The 17,181-nt window shown below is 48.1% G+C and overlaps 1 protein-coding gene across 5 annotated transcripts in view; it reads left to right on the forward strand.

Annotated features, from left to right (window-relative positions):
* PTBP3 (polypyrimidine tract binding protein 3) overlaps positions 1-17,181 on the forward strand; it is a 683,480-nt gene that overhangs the window by 651,248 nt on the left and 15,051 nt on the right. For all 5 annotated transcript variants that reach the window (XM_085641272.1, XM_085641268.1, XM_085641270.1 and 2 more), the window contains one exon: positions 2,885-2,962. In XM_085641272.1, the coding sequence (XP_085497398.1) occupies positions 2,885-2,962 (78 nt within the window). The remainder of the gene's footprint in view (positions 1-2,884; positions 2,963-17,181) is intronic.

The raw sequence follows: 17,181 nt of genomic DNA on the forward strand, positions 1-17,181 counted from the left end.
GATGTTGCCTCAATATGTTTTGGGCCCTTGCCTGTCGCGGATACTTGGGCCTCCCACACGAGTGAGGCACCATTTTTATCGGGGACCTGGGGGAACGCTGGGTAGTGGGAAATTTGTGTCAGCCCGGTGATGCCACAACTTTCCCACAACTTTCCCACACAAGAATGTGTGGAAAAAGTGATTTTTTTTTTTCAGCTAAATTTGAGGTTTGCAGGAGATTCTGAGTAAGAAAAGTTTGGGGGATCCACACAAGCCACACCTCCCAGGAATTCCCCAGGTGTCTAGTTTTCAAAAATGTATAGGTTTGCTAGGTTTCCCTAGGTGCCGGGACAGCTAGGGTTCAAAATCTACAGCTAGGCACTTAGCAAAAAAAGGGTCAGTTTTCACTGTGAAAATGTGGTCTGCCCTCGTTGCATTTTGGGTCGTTTCTCGTCGCGGGCACTTGGCCTACCCACACAAGTGAGGTTCCATTTTTCTCGGAAGACTTTGGAAAGCGCGGGGTGGGTGACATTCTGTGGATCCACTCAGATTCCAGAACTTGCCACCACGGAAATGTGAGGAAAATGTGTTTTTTTTGGCACATTTTGAGGTTTGCCAGGGATTCTGGGTAAAAGAACCTGGTGAGAGCCAGTCAAGTAACACGATCCTGGATTCCCCAGGGTCTCTAGTTTTTAAAAATGTATAGGTTTGCTAGGTTTCCCTAGGTGCCGGCAGAGCTAGGGTACAAAATCTACAGCTAGGCACTTTGCAAAAAAAGGGTCAGTTTTCACTTTAAAAATAAAGTGTGACCATGTTGCATTTTGGACCGTTTCCTGTCGCAGGCACTTGGCCTCCCCACACAAGGGAGGTACCTTTTTTTATCGGGAGACTTAGGGTAATACCGAATTGTAGAGCAACTGTTATTACCTATTGACTTTCAATGCATTTCTGCCTTCCAAATGAAAGACAATGTGTAACAAGTCATTTTGAAAAATGACCTACAAGTCTCATGCTAGTATGGGTATTCACAATTTCGGAAAGGTCCTAATATCTACTCTTTCTAAACTCTATATTTTGTTCCTATTTCAGAAATACATAGGTGTCTTTCGTACCGATTTTTCCATGTATATATTTTCCCAAATTAATTGCTGTATACAGGGCTGGACTGGCCGTAGCGGGCACCGGGCAATCCCCTGGTGCGCCGCACGGGTGGGGGCTGGTTTTGGGCCCCTAGGGGCCGTTTTTGTTACAGGGCCATTTTTGCAGCCTAGCTGCAAAATCGGCCCTGTAACAAAATCGGCCGAAAACAGGCCCTCGCAAAGAGCTCGGCGGCACCCCCAACCCCCCGCGGGTGAGGCCGAGCACTTTGCCATAGCCGGTTTTGGTTTCCAGTCCGGCCCTGGCTGTATACCCGGAACATAATGAACAGACCATTGCAAGACGCTTCTCAGTTATTGGCTCTGGGTTCGTCGGATTCTTGGTGAACCTACAAGTCCTATATATCCCCACAACCAGAAAGGTCTAGCGGATGTAACGGTATATTGCTTTCAAACAGCTGTCACAATTCGAAGAAGTTAGAGGTGAAAATGTTGGCACAAATGGCTGTTTTTTTCAACATATTTTCAATTTTTCCTATCTTTAACTGTTAGTTTCTATAAAGAAACCTTGAAGGATCTACACAAATGACTCCTTGCTGAATTCAGAATTTTGTCTACTTTACTAAAATATATAGGATCCATTATTGCTTTCATACCCATTTCTACCATTAACTGGAAGGAGGTTGAAAGCACAAAAAATCGCAAAAATAGGCTATGTCCCAGAAAAATGCCAAAATTGTGTAAAGAATTTTGGTTTCCTGACAAGTCTGCTTGTCCCTGAAAGCTGGGAAGATGGCAATTTCAGCACTACAACCCCTTTTTTGATACCATTTGCAGGGGAAAAACCAGACTCTTTCAACTGTGGCCCTTTTTTCCAATTTTTAAAATCAGACCAAATTTTAGCTGTATTTTGGCTAATTTCTATGTCCCCTCGAGGCGAATCCACAAACCCTGGGTACCTTTAGAATCCCCATGATATGGGGAAAAAAGGACACAAATTTGGCGTGGATTCCTTATATGGTCAAAATGTTACAGGGGCCTAAGCGCGAACAACCCCCAAATAGCCAAAAAATAGGCTTAGCATGGGGGGGGGGGGGAAGGGGGGGGAGGCCTAGCAGCGAAGGGGTTAAATATGAGTGCTTGTAGCAAGGACTAGGGGTAAGAGTGGTCCACCACTGATAGAGCTAAACTTGTTACGGTAAGGGAGATAAAATCCATACCTATTACTGGGGGAATGCGGAATCTCCTATAATGGGCACCATCTGAATGACTTTGGTGACCGGTAGGGCTTTTTGTGCCATTGCAGGTGAGTGTGACATCTGAGCATGCACTAAAGATGGAGTGACCGAGGTTACCAATTGGCTTTTCATTTTGGAAGGAGGTGGCCTTTAAAAAAAAAAAGGGGGACAACCAATGTAGGTAGGGTAGAGCTATTTTTAATGCCAGAAGCGTTTACAACTACTTTGCTTTTAAAAAGAGTGAACAATGTTGGCTCTAAAGTTCACTGCTTTCTTTACTACTTATATGAACACCACCATCCCTAGATAACTGGGTCTAAACCGTCCTCCAAGTCTTGTACGTTGTAGTACTCATGAAGGTCGGTACTATACTTCTTCAGATTAATATTTCTTGTATTTAAAAAAATATCTTATTTATGTATGTAGATTAAATGCATAATCAATAGTCCTATTTGAATCACCATGACAAGTTTGATCTGACTGCATGTTTTTTATAATTTTATATCCCACATTCTTTAGTTCTTTAATGTGTAATTAGTCTAAATATTTAAACATTCATTTTTCCAACAGGCCTTCAGTTACTGATGACGACTTAAAGATTCTCTTTTCAAGTAATGGATGCACAGTGAAAGCTTTCAAATTCTTCCAGTAAGTTACTAAACTTCTTGATGTTCACAAGTCTGCTGTAGAAATATTATTAGTGTCCTTGTTACATACTGCCTCTATTTGTTGGCCTATGTTTGTCTTGTTAATGTTTGCTGTACAGTAAAGTGGAAGTAGACTTTCTGCAATGCGAGTATATGCATAAGCCTCTGAGCCAGAGCTTATTTGAAATGTTGGCAAGTAAACTCACTCTAGTCCGGCATGTAGATAGTTTGGAGCATATGGAGGATTGGATGCACAGAAACTATTTGCAAATTGGTCACTCCGAAACAGCACTTAACTTGATTGGTACCAAAGGCAGGAAAAATCCGGCATCTTTATCCCTAATGTCTTCAATCTGCATTGCCCTACCTATGTAAAAGTTACTACTTTGACTCAGTCATGCAACTCATTGCTCAAATTGTCATGTTCTGTTGTAGGTTGCTTCCCTCAGCTTAACAAACTGAGGCATGTTCTACTCTTCATCTCATAAAGTCTTGGTATTGGAAGCAGCTGTGAACTCTCGACTTGACTACTGTAACTTCTTATATGATGGGCTCCAATGTTTTCTGATCTTCCATCTCAAATGGGTGCCAAAAACTGCTATGCACGTGTTACACATACTTGGCCACCGACAATATCTCCAAGGCAACCCATTCCATTCAATGGCTGTTAGTCAAGGATATGAATCCTTCTGGGGTATGAACCCTTTTTAGTTTTGCCTTTTGTTCAGATGCGCTAATATCTCCCATGCCTACCTGGCTGACATGTTCTTCCTATACCACCCAACCTAGGATTTCAGCAGGCAAGGAATCGCCTTTTTATTATAAAGGGAAACAACTCTATCTAAGCCATTTGTCTTGCAAGTCGCCACCTTTTAGTGCAAGCATATGTCCTATATGACCACTTTCAAAAATGCTTTTACAGTGTATTAATTTTAGGTAATGAATGGGACATTTGTAAATCACAGTGGTTGCCCTCAGGAAGGTGTCCTGGTGCTAAGATTGCAATGCAGAATGGACTAGGTAAAGAGTGTAGAGTCTGGATAAGTAACTTTGTAGTTGTTTACTAAAGTCCAAGTGGCAAGTAGTTGCTCTGAGTTGGAGAGGAAGTCCGCTCCAAGCATTGGCAGAGTTATCTGTAAGAATGATCAAAAAGACTGTCATTGAGGCCTGGAAACAAAGGTTAGCCTAGCCGAATTCAATCGAAGAGACGATGCAGGTACATTAGGTTTAGAGCTGCTCTGTTTTAAACCTACATATTTTCTCGACGTTGACCGAGTGCAGATTTTTCAAATGTTGGGAAATACGACAATGTTTTTTAGCCTCCAAAATAATCAGGCTGCATCTTTTCGTATGACTTGAAGGTTAGCCATTTGTGTTTTTTGGGAGTCTCAGAAAGACTGCAGTACAATAGTCTAATCTTTAGATCATGATAGGTTGTATGACTTTTTTCCTCTGTGTTAAGGGGTGTATGGAAGGATTTGCTGCAAGGTTTGTAATAGAAATAAACTGGTCAGCACAGTCTTGATATATATTCCCAAAAGAATAGATTGATGTTGATCATGACTCCCAACTTCCTAGCTGATGAGACTAGAGGAGGTGGGGAGGCAAACTCACCCGGCTCCAGATAGCTGAATCACCAAATAAGATTTCATTTTCAGGAGCGTTTTGTCTTACCGAGTTTGAGTTTATCCAGCAACAAGCAGATGTCATGCAATGTTTAAGGTTGGATTGAAGACCAGACACGGATGCATCACTATCTACTTTTAGGGTGAATTGGGTGTCCTCGCTATTGGAAAAAAAAGGTGAAACTGAAAGACCTAATGATAATGCAAGGAGTATCACATGTAAGTTAAACAATGTGGGTTAAGTGTGTCCTGGTGACGAAATATGTGTTTTTACAAAAGTTGGATTTGAAGGGAGCCTTAAAAATTACTTAATCAGGATGCAGGCATCTAGTGCTTTTTCTATCCAGATATTGAAGGAGGTAGTACTCGCCTCCAAGTTGCTTGTCAGGGTTGGGGTGAAGGGGTTGTTTTTTAGGACATGAGCAACTTCATCAAACAAAATTGGATTCCAAGATTGTTTTATTCATAAGCAACTGGGGGTAACTGCATCGGAGAAGGAGGAATGCGCACCTAGTGAAGAAGAAAAATAACTGAGTTATTTGACCAAGCGCGTTCGACCTGCCAAAAATAACACCTTTTGATGGTCCTAAACCCTCCTTTTAAATATTGATTCACTTAAATACTCATAAATCTGATAGACATCTAGCTGCAGATTCCTTACCTTAGAACTTCCAGGTGTCAGGCTGGATCTGGAAGGTTTTTGATAGCAGTACCCCCTGCGTGACAGTAGGTGGCTTCTGTTGACTCCGCTTGACGTCATAGGCGTCTAGTTCGTCGTAATTACATTTGTGTTGTCTATATGGGCGCCACCCCAGTATGCTGACATCTGATAGAGACTACTAGCCGCAGATTCCTTAACGTAGAATTATCCCCAGGTGTGAGACTGGATCTGGAAATTTTTTCTGCCACAGCATCTCTGCACGCCATGGTGAGTCACCTCGTTACTCCGCCCTGACGTTGTCCGCGGACGTGACGTCAGCGAGGTCACATAAGTCCCACCCCGGCGCGCTGACGTCCGTTTCCTTCTTTTCTGCGTGCAACGCAGATCTGGAGTGTTTTCTTGGCCTGTTGTCAGGCCTCTTTTAACGCCTTTGCATTGGGGAACAGTGTTCAATGCCTTCGGGTTTCAAGACGTGTGCTTCTTGTTTGTGTCCGATGTCGGCGTTGGACCCTCACTGTATTTGTATGTGGTGTTTGGGCGAGCACCATGATTCGACGGACTGCGAAGCTTGTCAGCATCTCAAGCCGAAGTCCCGGCGGGAGCACCAGATGAAATTGCTTTCGGCCGGCTCGTCCAGATCGGTCTAGTCACAGCGCCCATCCCCGGAAGGGTCCAGAAGTCGCTGATTCCGGCTGCGGCGTCCTCTTTCCCTGAGGCCCCATGGGCGTCGCTCGCCAGTCGGTAAGTCCGTAAGCTTGCCGCCGAGGCCCTGTCCTCAATCGGCAGAGGGCGCAGGTTCTTCTCAGGGCGTGCGCCCTCGCCCTTCGCCAATCTATCCGCAGTTTCCTGGTGTTGGGGCAACACGGGCCCAAATGAGGGCCTACTCTATGGCTCTGCAGGCTTCTTTGGGCTCACCTCCTCTCCATGGGACGTCTGCGGATCCCTTGCCATACTTGGTGCCTTCTGCGCACTCGCCAAGTTCGGCTTCAGGTTTTGGAGGTGTGTTGTGTTCGAGGTGCGGCCCTACAGGGTTCCCCTCTTCGACCCACGGAGTCCCAGTCTCGCCGCAAAACCCCGTGGGGTTCCCTGTGGTGTCGCAGGAGGTCGCCGGGACTCCTGGCTTGTCCCAGAGTCTCCCTCGGTCCTCTGGGCAGGCGGCTGTCTTTCCAGAGGCCGAGCCGACGCCCTTCCGGCACCGACTGCTTTCCTCCCCGGCGGCGCCGCGGGTGGAGCCTGGGACTTGGGGCAACTCCCTGAGTCCCTCTCGGTTCTCTCTGCAGGCGGCTGCCTCGTCGGAGGTCGAGCCGGCGCCTTTTCGGCGCCGTTCATTGGCCGCTTCGGCGCCGACCCTGCCCCTTTCTCCTCTGAGGCACATGGTGGTGGAGGTCGACTCTGCACCCCTGGTGGACACTTTGGCGCCGATCGAGGGCACGCCGGTGCCCATAGTGGACTCCCCGGCGCCATCCCGACGTCTGATCGTCGACTCTTCTTCGATGTCCCTTCCTCTCCGGAGGATTGTCGTCTTCTTGTCACCTCTTCACCGGAGACTGGATGCCGCATCGTGGCCTTTTTCCCGGCGGCTTCCAGGTCGGGTTCTACGCCGTCTCCGCAGCCCCCGGAACCGGTCTCCCGCTCCTTGCATTTGGTTGCCTCACCGGCTTCTCCACCATCTCCGGAGACCCCTCAGGCCCCTCACTCGTCCGTGGGTCTTCCATCCCACAGGGGCTGGCTGTTGCTTCCTCCAGCAGGGCAAGGGGATGGGCTACTTAGTTTGCAGCCTTCGCCCACGGAAGAGTTGCTCTCTTCCACACGACGCCCTACAGAGGCGAGTGCGGCCTTTGTCTGGGCCATCACCACGGCCGCCGGCATTTTGCAGATGGGCAACCTGGTCGCTCCACTCCTGATGGACCACTTGTTGGAGGTTCTCCACCAGGGCTCTGGTGGAGGGGAGCCGCTTCTTCCATTTGAAGCTTCACTCCACGACTCTCTTCTGGGGGCGTCCTGCTACAGGGGATCCGGTGCCTCAGCCGCTCCGCCACTGTCCTGCTCCGCACGGCCCAGTCTGCCTTCTTTCCCACCCCTCTGCCCAGGGCCCTGTCCTGCAGACTACTTTTCTTTCCTTGTCTTCAGTGTTGCTCCCTCCGTCACGGGAGGCCAGGTGGTTGGACTCCTGGTGGCATAACATTTTTCCTTCCACTAGTGCTGCTCTGCGCGTGCTCAACACACTTTGTGTGTTGGCCATGGCTATCTCCAACCTATGGGATTCCGTGGAGTCTCTTTTGTCTCACACTTACCACGAAGGTGCCTGTGCTGATCTGCGACACCGTGTGCTGGATGGTCGGGAGTTAGCTGCATTTATTCTCCGTTCTGCCTTGGATGTCTGATTCTCTCGCCTGCGCTATGGCGAGTTATGTGGCCCTCTGCCGCCATGCTTGGTTGCGGGATAGCGTCTTTCCGGAGAAAATTCGGGAGAGTCTTGTTGATCTGCCCTTTGATGGGGTTCTTTTAACACCCACATGGACTCCGCTATTCAGCGCCTTCTTGCGGGGCTCCTTCCTCCTCCCCCTCCATGAGCTTCGGCTTGTCGGTCCTCAGGTGTCTTATGGGAGGTGTTTCTCCCACCTTTCTCATTTGGCCTAGTGTTTCGATTGGCCCTTCTGTGTGCTGTGTGTGGCTTGGAATGCCTTCGGGGTTCTTACGTTGGCCCCTCTGTACTTTAACTGCTGGTACAGCCCCTCGACTTTTGTGTGATTTTTGGCTGTTAGGGAACTTATATAGGTCCTCAGGTTGGACCATCTGTGTATTTTTAGCTGATTGGTAAGCCACCTGTGGTGATACCTACAGGTCTTTTCTGTTCTTGGCCTCTGCTGCGGGGTTCCCTAAGAGGTGTTCCCCGGGTTTGTTTCGGGACGTGTCATACCCTAGGTGGGGTACTTGTAGGCTATTGTATAGCTCTATCCTCCGCTGGGCGGGTGTGGATACCCTGTCGAGTTCCTCGCGATTCCAGCCGTCACTGTATGCCGCTTGGTGCGGCCTCTTTTTCTCTTCCGCCTTGGCGCAGCTTGTGCTGCTTCGGGTTCTATCTCGCTCAGCATCCGATGGTGCTTCTACCATTCTTCTGCAGAGATTGCCTGTCGTATGTTTTGCCCTTGTTCCTGCGGGATGTCTGCTTCTGTGCGTTGTGCCTTCCCTCTTCAGCTGCTGGGTGCCTGACTTTTGTCGTGCTGTCTACGGCGTCGTGTCTTGGTGTTTCCACCTTATTTTCCGACGTTTTGGCCTGGTCCTCTGCCTTGTGTTCCAGGGGAGCTAGGTTTTGTTTCCTAGTGTACTCCTGTGTTCTGGTTCTTCTCCTCTTTATCTTCTGGCCGGTCCCACTTCTCTCCATGGGCCGGGTTGTGCCTTTGGGACGGTCCTTCTCTGGGGCTTGTTCTGGGGTTCCCTTGCCTCTGTCTTCGTCTGGCGCTCGGCTGTTCTGAGCACACTACTTAATAGTATTTACCAGCAGCCTGCTGCGCACGCCTGGTCGTTGTGGTCCACCTCCGTGGGCCCTGGTGTGTACTCGTGTACTCCTGTCCCTTGCTTTGCTGCGGCTTTGCGCAACTGTCTTCCTTCTCATGTATGCGCTTATTGGCTGTGGAGCCGTTCCTGCCTTGTCCCCTGCCTCCTGGCTGATACCTGTTCGGCTGTCCCCGTTTGGGTGGGGGGGCGGGGGGCGGGGGGGTGTGGGTGTGTGTGTGTGTGTGTGTGTGTGTGTGTGTGTGTGTGTTCGTGTGTGTGTGTGTGTGTGTGTTCGTGTGTGTGTGTGTGTGTTCGTGTGTGTGTGTTCGTGTGTGTGTGTGTTCGTGTGTGTGTGTGTTCGTGTGTGTGTGTTCGTGTGTGTGTGTGTTCGTGTGTGTGTTCGTTCGTGTGTGTGTGTGTTCGTGTGTGTGTGTGTGTGTGTGTGGGTGGGTGTGTTCGTTCTCGTTCGGCGGGCTCTGCCTCAGTCCCACCTCTTCTCCTTGGATTTTGCGGGTGGTTCTTTTCTTCCTCTGGTACTCTCTTGGTGCTGTCTATCCCTCCGGGTTTTCTGGCAGACTCCCTTTTCCCCCCGGGTAGGCTTGTGGTATCCTGGCCTTCCCTTCTCCTTGTTCTTGCTTGCTTCTTCTTGGTGGGGGCTGGGCTGTCCTTCCTGTCCCCATGACACATCCCCTGTTGGAGCTTGTGTTTTCCCAAGCTGGTGAGGTTCTCTTGCAGACCCTCCTCCCCTCTGGGTATGGCTAGGGTATCTATTCTACGTTGAGGAATCTGCGGCTAGTAGTCTCTATCAGATGTACAAGTTACTTACCTTCGGTAACGATGTATCTGGTGAAGACAATTCTAGCCGCAGATTCCTTCACGACCCGCCCTTACTCCCAGTTCACTCGCCCCCCTCCGGGTGGCTTTGTCTTCTGCGGGTGTCCTCTTTGACTTCCTCCCTGGCAGGATGCCTAGTTCTGTTTATTTGTTCCACTCCTTCCTTTCTGGTGATTGGATGGTTGGTTCATGTGTACTTCTGCATCCCTACACCCTGGTTTTCCAGTGTGGGGTCTCCTTATAATCTTCTCCCTTTTTCATTGCTTGGGGGCTCTTGGCTGTGCCTCGGCCTTTAGTTCTTTACAGGGGATACAACACTCCTTGATGGTGTTGTCTAGAGATACATTGTTGTTCCTCCTCTGTTCTGGACTTGTTGCCCTTCACTGTTATAGATTGGGGTTGCAGACTTCTGTCGTCTGCCCGACATTTTTCACATGTTTTTTTGTCTCCAGAGGGGATATTGCCTTCGCTGTGCGAGGTTGCTCCTCAGAGCGATGCTCTGCTCTTTCCTTTCCATGACTTCCGTAAAGCAGTGCTTGGCACTGTCCCCAATGGTGCTGTTCCTCACCATTCGCTTCTTCCCTTTCTGTTTCACTAACTTTTTCGCACACTGTTCCCATGCTCTCACAGTTGTGATGGCTCCTTGTTGTGGCGCGGAAAAGTTTTCCGAAGAAAACTGACGTCAGCACGCTGGGGTGGGACTTATGTGACCTCGCTGACGTCCCGTCCGCGGACGACATCGGGCGGAGTCACGAGGTGATGCCCCCCCGGCGCGCAGAGATGCTGCAGAAGAATTTTTTTCCGGATCCAGTCTCACGCCTGGGGATAATTCTATGTTAAGGAATCTGCGGCTAGAATCGTCTCTACCAAATACATCGTTACCAAAGGTAAGTAACATGTACGTCAGTTTGTTTCTTTCTGTACCAGCCAGCGCAGATCAGTCTAAGGGAGCTACCTCCTGTCACTTTTTTTAAAATTCTGTTTATTGGTTACAGATTGAACTTGCAATAACACAGTTACAGATTAAAGTCTTGATATGCAAATCATGCTTCACGTTACATTGATTCCTCCATAAAGATTCTATAGGTAATACTGTGAGATTATAATAATAAATAATAATAATAAAGCGTTTTATAAAGCGCATGGCTGCACAACTGTGTATCCCCGCGCTAATTGCTGACAAAAAACTCCTTACAGCTCACCGAGACAGAGAGACAGGGAGATGTTAATAAGGGAAGAGATGAGTTTTTAGTTTAGCTCTAAAGGGAATTTCTGATGGTTCCATTCTCAGATGAACTGGCAGGGCATTCCAATGCTTTGCTCCAAGAAAACTAAAGGAGCGACCGCCCAGTCTTGCTCTATTGATCCGGGGAAGTTTGAATTGTGACATACCCGAGGATCTGAGGTTTCTGGTAGGGCGGTGGATAGTTAGAAGATTTCTCAAATAAGTGGGTCCTTTGTTGTGTGCACTGTGGGCATAGCAGAGAGCCTTAAATCTGATTCTTTCTCTAACTGGAAGCCAGTGAAGCTTGGACAAGGTTGCTGTAGCGGATGTTCTTTTTGGTAGACCTAGTACCATGCGGGCAGCCGCATTTTGAATGCATTGAAGCTGGTGCAGTTGTTTTTGGTTCGCACCTAAAAGGAGAACGTTTCCATAATCCAGGTGGGGCGTTATCAGTGCATGCACTAACGTTTTCCTTGCTTCAATGGGAACAAGATCAATAGTCTTACGTAAGATTTTTAACGTGCCCATACATTTGCCAATTGTTTTATTGACTTCTGTTCTTCCCGACAAATCCGAGTCAATCATTATTCCTAGGTTTTTGACCCTTTCGACTGGGTGGGGGCAATCGCCCAGAGTAGTAGGCCACCAAGCCTGGGACCATATGGAGGTTTTATTCCCTACCACTAGCACCTCCGTTTTGTCGCCATTCAAACGGAGGCAGTTATTATCCATCCAGGTGGCGACCGCTGCCATGCAGCTAGTAAAATTGGTGGCAAATTTTTCGCTGTCTGGGGTGAGTTTGAACATGAGCTGGGTGTCGTCAGCATAACTGACAATGCCCACCCCAAAATTCTCTACGACTCGAGCTAGGGGTTCCATATAGATGTTAAACAGGGTAGGGCTCAAACTAGAGCCCTGAGGGACCCCATAGCTGATGTCGCGAGAAGATGATTTGAAGGGTGGGCAATGTATATGGAATGATCTTTTGGAGAGAAAAGATTTAAACCAGGCAAGGGCATGATCCCTTACTCCAATGTCTGATAGTCGGGACAACAGGGTGTCATGAAGCACAGTGTCGAAAGCTGCACTTAAGTCAAGCATGACAAGTGCAGCTGTCTCCCCCTCATCTACCATCTTGCGAATGCACTCTGTGGAGTAAAGAACCGCCGACTCCGTGGAGTATCCAGGTCTAAAACCAGATTGTGTCGGATGAAGTATGTTTCCTTCTTCTAGAAAAGTCATCAGTTGTTTATTGACTATTTTTTCTATAATCTTAGCGCATTGTGGCAAGAGGGAGATGGGTCTAAGATTTTGATATTGAGTAACCGGAATGTTAGGTTTTTTTTTGAGAGGGATGACTTGTGCTGTCTTCCATGCTTCTGGGACGTAGCATTCTTGAAAGGACAAAGTGATCAAGTGTCTGATTTGATCAATGAGACCGTTGTTCATGATGTCTTTAATTTTACCTAAAGGGCACACATCATTAGGGGATCCTGAATGGATACTAGTGATAATGCTGATCAACTTTTCTTTGTCAGGAGTGATGAAGCGTGTGAGCGTGGTTTTTTGGGTAAGGAGTGGTTCTTTCCCTTCTATGACATGGTTTGAAAAAGTGGCATGTATTTTCTCGACTTTATTGACAAAGAAGTCAGCTATCTGATCGCATATGTCATCAGAATATGTGTCCTGCATATCTATGGTAGTGGTGTTATGAGACGACATCCGACCTGGTTCTTCCTCATGTCACTTTTTGACAGTTTTTTTCTACTTTTTGTCAACGTGTTTTGGTGCGTAGGACATGTCAAGTAAGAAAACCTCTGGGTTCAAACAGTGCAGTGCTTGTCACCGCACCATGTCTGTTACGGACCCCCATCTGATATGTCTTTGGTGCCTGGAGCGCAACCATGACCCAAAGTCGTGCTCCGACTGCTGGGCCATGGCACTGAAAACTTTGAGGGAGCAGTCCCTAAATCTGCTTGCAGCCCGGCATCAGTCACCACCGAGATCTCCCCGCAGCATGTTAAAGAAGCAGTAACATAGACAAATTATTATTACACTATCAAGCCATTTGGCGATGTAGGTGACACATGTATGCTTGTACTGTCCACATTCATCTGTGTTAATGCATTGCACAAAAGGATTTTTGCACAGCTAATTGAACATCTGACAAAAGGATATGGATGCATCTTGTCCGTGTACTCAGGGCAGCCATTCACATTGGTACTCTGTGCCTATGGTAAAATATTCCCTTGGCATGAACAGCTTCCCTCACCATGCTGTTCTCTTTGTACATTAAATAAATCTCAGACACAGTGAGTTCAGATGATGCTAGCCATGATAGCAGACCAGTAACACCGGAACACCGGTCATGTGCAACACATATTTATCCATAGCATCATGTTGGACCTCATAGCATCAGGTGTTCTGAAATAAAATGTAACATCTTACATATTTTACATCTTTAGAAAGAGTGACCTTCTACCACACTGGCTATTCTTCGACAGAGTGCACAAATTCGATATCTGTTGGTCATAGAAACCCTAGGCCTGCCCAGTTGATTTGCAAGATGATGGCATGGACTTCCACCTGTGCCAATTTTAAAGCCAGCATATTGTTCACTTGTCCATGACTTGGTCTTCCCACTGTGAGCCCATTTTGTCCATGCCTGTATCAAAGGTACCATTTGTACCCCTGCTCCTTTCTTGATGGCAGGTCTATAGGAGTATTCAGGCACTGGCCATATGTCTTTATTTGCCTAGCTCTGAATGTGAATATTGGTCAGGTCAGGATGACTTAGTCGCCACATGCAGATCCTTGTTGAGTTGGCATAGCTGTAAAGTAAATTACAGACATCAAAATCTGTCTTGCCCACAGGTTCGTGTGTGTGACCTACTTATAAGGTTTTTCTGCATGCTAGTATTACAGGCTGTGCTTGTGATGAGGCACGGATCCTTCTCATGGGAACTTGCTAGAAAAAGGAAAGGCATACACTAAATTTTAGAGCATCACAAAAGACCTAGCACATAGATCATACTATGATAGAATGAGAAGTACTTCTAAGGTGCAGGGAGACTCTGTGTTCCAATAACACTTAGGAGATAGTTCTGGTTGATCAGCAGTAGTTTAAATCTTGAGTTTGTCCTCACTGGTCTTTGGATTTGTATCACAATGCAAGTTCACCATTCTTATGTTAAAGAGAAAGGCTGATAAAGGTAGCCGTCTCTTCACTTAACAGAAAACTAGCTCAGCTCTGTCAAAGATGTATTTAATTGCAATTAGCTGTTTCTATTTTGTTTGTACTCAGACAGGAATTCGATTGGCAGAATCAGATTTTTTTTTTCTCATGTCCAGATCTTTCAGTTGTCCTAGTCTACTGAAAGGCTTATGTAGTCCTTGGTTGTTAGTTTTCATGTAACTCACTGTATTGGCTTAATTCCTTTGCATGAATTTGGATCATGCACTACCAGTTACCCATCTCCACATGTAGTTATGAGAACCGTCCATGCTTTATTAAATAAGCTGATGACCTACTATGGCATAAGACTATTATTGAAGGCTTGGTGGATCATTCCCACACAGCCACTCTAAGCAATGATTGTGATCATCTTTTGGCTTATGCCTGGTGTAAATACACACATAACCTATCTTGACTGCAGCATCCTTCCTCTTTTTGCACACATTCTAGGGGCACTGTGGTCTTTAATGCCTAAAACCCTAATGACTTGGTGAGTATTTTTCTTCATGAAACAGTTATGTTCGAGGCATATGAGCTGCAGATTACACACTTTTGCATAGATCGCCATCTGGTGTTGGGCCCGGATGTTTGCAGTTTGTTTTTCCTCTTGGAGAGTCTTTGGACGTCACGAGGTTGGTGACTCCTCCCTTGGTTCGTATTGCGCATGGGCTTCGGCTCCATCCTCAGATTGTTTTTTTCCGCCATCGGGCTCGGATGTAATACTTCGCGCTCCGGTTCCGAACATTCCAGTTCGACGATCGAAGCGGAATCCTCGCTCTCCGCGGTATTGTTTAGATACTGATCTCCTCAATCACCTTCTTCTTCGACGCACCTTCCATTCCAGTCATCGATGGCGGCCTTCGGGCCTATCCAGGCTCCAGTCCCGGCTGATGGAAAGAACTCCATTCAAGAAGTGCCCTCGATGTGGGTCCAAATTCCCCCACACAGATCTTCATGAGGTGTGCAACCTCTGCCTCTCCCCGGAACACGAGGCTCGAGACTGTCCCGCCTGCAAGTCTTTTAGATCCAAAAAGACTATTCGAGACCGACGGGCCATACGGAAAATGGCGCACTCCTCGACTTACGTTCCAGTCGACATCTTCGGGGACGACGTCGAAGCTCTGGGACACCAGCACACCGAAGAGGACCTCGTCAGTGCTTCCGAAGCAGACGACTCGGATGTGGAGGACATCACCCCGGCGCAGAGGGTCGTGAGTAAAATACCCCCTCCCACACCCGCGCCGACACCCAAAAAGGCTTCGGTCACGCCTTCGGGCCTAGGCAAGACCAAAGACACTGCTTCGAACACCCCACCTTCGGGCCCTGTGACGAAGCCAAGTAAGCCTTCCGGCGGCTCGGGCTCGAGCCAGCCTGCCAGTGGTGCGGAAAAACACCCTTCGTCACCGAAGAAAAGATCGGCCTCTACCTCGACACCGAGCTCCACACCAAAGCCCTCGGTGCCGAAACCCAGCCTCTCGGTGCCGACTAAACATCATAAGTCCCTCGGCACCGACACTCCCGCGCCAAAGCCTGTCTCGGCACCGAACAAAAAATTGGAGGTTCCCAAAAAGCACGGCACAGACAAGCCTAAGAAGCCGTTGGCCCCGAAAACATCGGCGCCGACCGAACAACCAATGTCGCAAGAACTGTTTACACCGGATCCTTTGCAAAAGACACTTACCAAGGATCCCAAAACTGGACATTTGGCACTATCTTCTAAAAAGACATTTGGACAAACCAGCTCCACCTCCACCTCCAAAGAGGAAGGACTGTGCTACCTCCCCTTTCAGAGTGCCTTCCCCGCCTCTTCCACCTCCTCCACCCTCTCCACCTCCACCCCCTCCACCTTCTCCACCCCTGCCTCATCGCTCTCTGACCCAGTCTCCAGACCATGCTGATCAGGGGGACCCTTACTACGACCCAGCAGATGTGCCACAAGACCCCACCCCTACAGGATCCCCAGACCCCTGGGATGATTATAATAATCTAGACATTCCAGATGTCCCACAAGATGACCTATATCCATCCACGCCATCGCCACCTGAAGACTCACTAGGTTTTCACCACCTACTTCAGAGGGCGGCGCATTATCACGGGGTAGAGCTACACACTGACCCAGTAGAGGAAGAATTTCTCCTAGATACCTTTGATACAGCACATAGGTCTACTGATATACTACCTATGCTCAAAGGGGTAATAAAACATGCGCCAGAGGTTTTTAAAGACCCAGTCAGGGCTAGGGTCCTAAACCCACGCATAGAAAAAAAGTATAAAGCTGCCCCCACAGATCCTGCCTACATCAAAGGGCCAGCGCCACTGGATTCCCTAGTGGTATCCACCGCAAGAAAAAGATCAAATTCCCAGGCGTCAGGCGAAGCACCACCACTTGACAAGGAATCAAAGCTCCTGGACGCATCAGGAAAACGCACTGCGTCACAGGCAGCTAATATATGGCGTATCGCCAACACTCAAGCGCTATTGGCCAGATACGACAGAGCGCATTATGATGAACTGGAAACCATCATGCACCATCTCCCATATAAATATAAAAATAGGGCCAATAAATTAATCCAAGAGGGTAAGACCATAACCAATACCTCTATACGCTGTTCCTTAGACGCAGCAGACACAGCTTCCAGGGCCATTAACACCAGTGTCCTACTCCGTCGACACGCTTGGCTGAGAGTGTCAGGCTTTCAACCCCAGGTACAAGCCTCCATATTAAACCACCTGTTCGATGAGGAACATTTATTCGGTCCAAAGATAGATGAGGCCCTCGAAGATGAAAAAAGATACAGATACGGCGAAGTCTATGGGAGCCCTACAGTCACACCCTCCTAGACGCTCCTTTTGCCGCTCTTCCTTTCGGGGCACGGGCAGAGGCTATTCCTCAGATAGCGCATCCACGTCCTACAAATCCCCTCCTCAGTCCACCTTCACAAAAGGTTACCAAAGAGGCGGCTATAGAGGAAATAACAATAAAGGCAGAGGCAAAACAAATACCGCCCGCTCTGCCACACCGCCTACCCAATGACTTTCCCCTGCTCCCCCCAGACCATCCCACTCCGGTCGGGGGCAGACTACAAAATTTCCTTCACGTCTGGGAGTCCATCACATCAGACAAGTGGGTGACCCAAATTAT

The sequence above is a fragment of the Triturus cristatus genome, chromosome 2_2, assembly GCF_964204655.1.
Source record: "Triturus cristatus chromosome 2_2, aTriCri1.1, whole genome shotgun sequence".
NCBI lineage: Eukaryota > Metazoa > Chordata > Amphibia > Caudata > Salamandridae > Triturus > Triturus cristatus.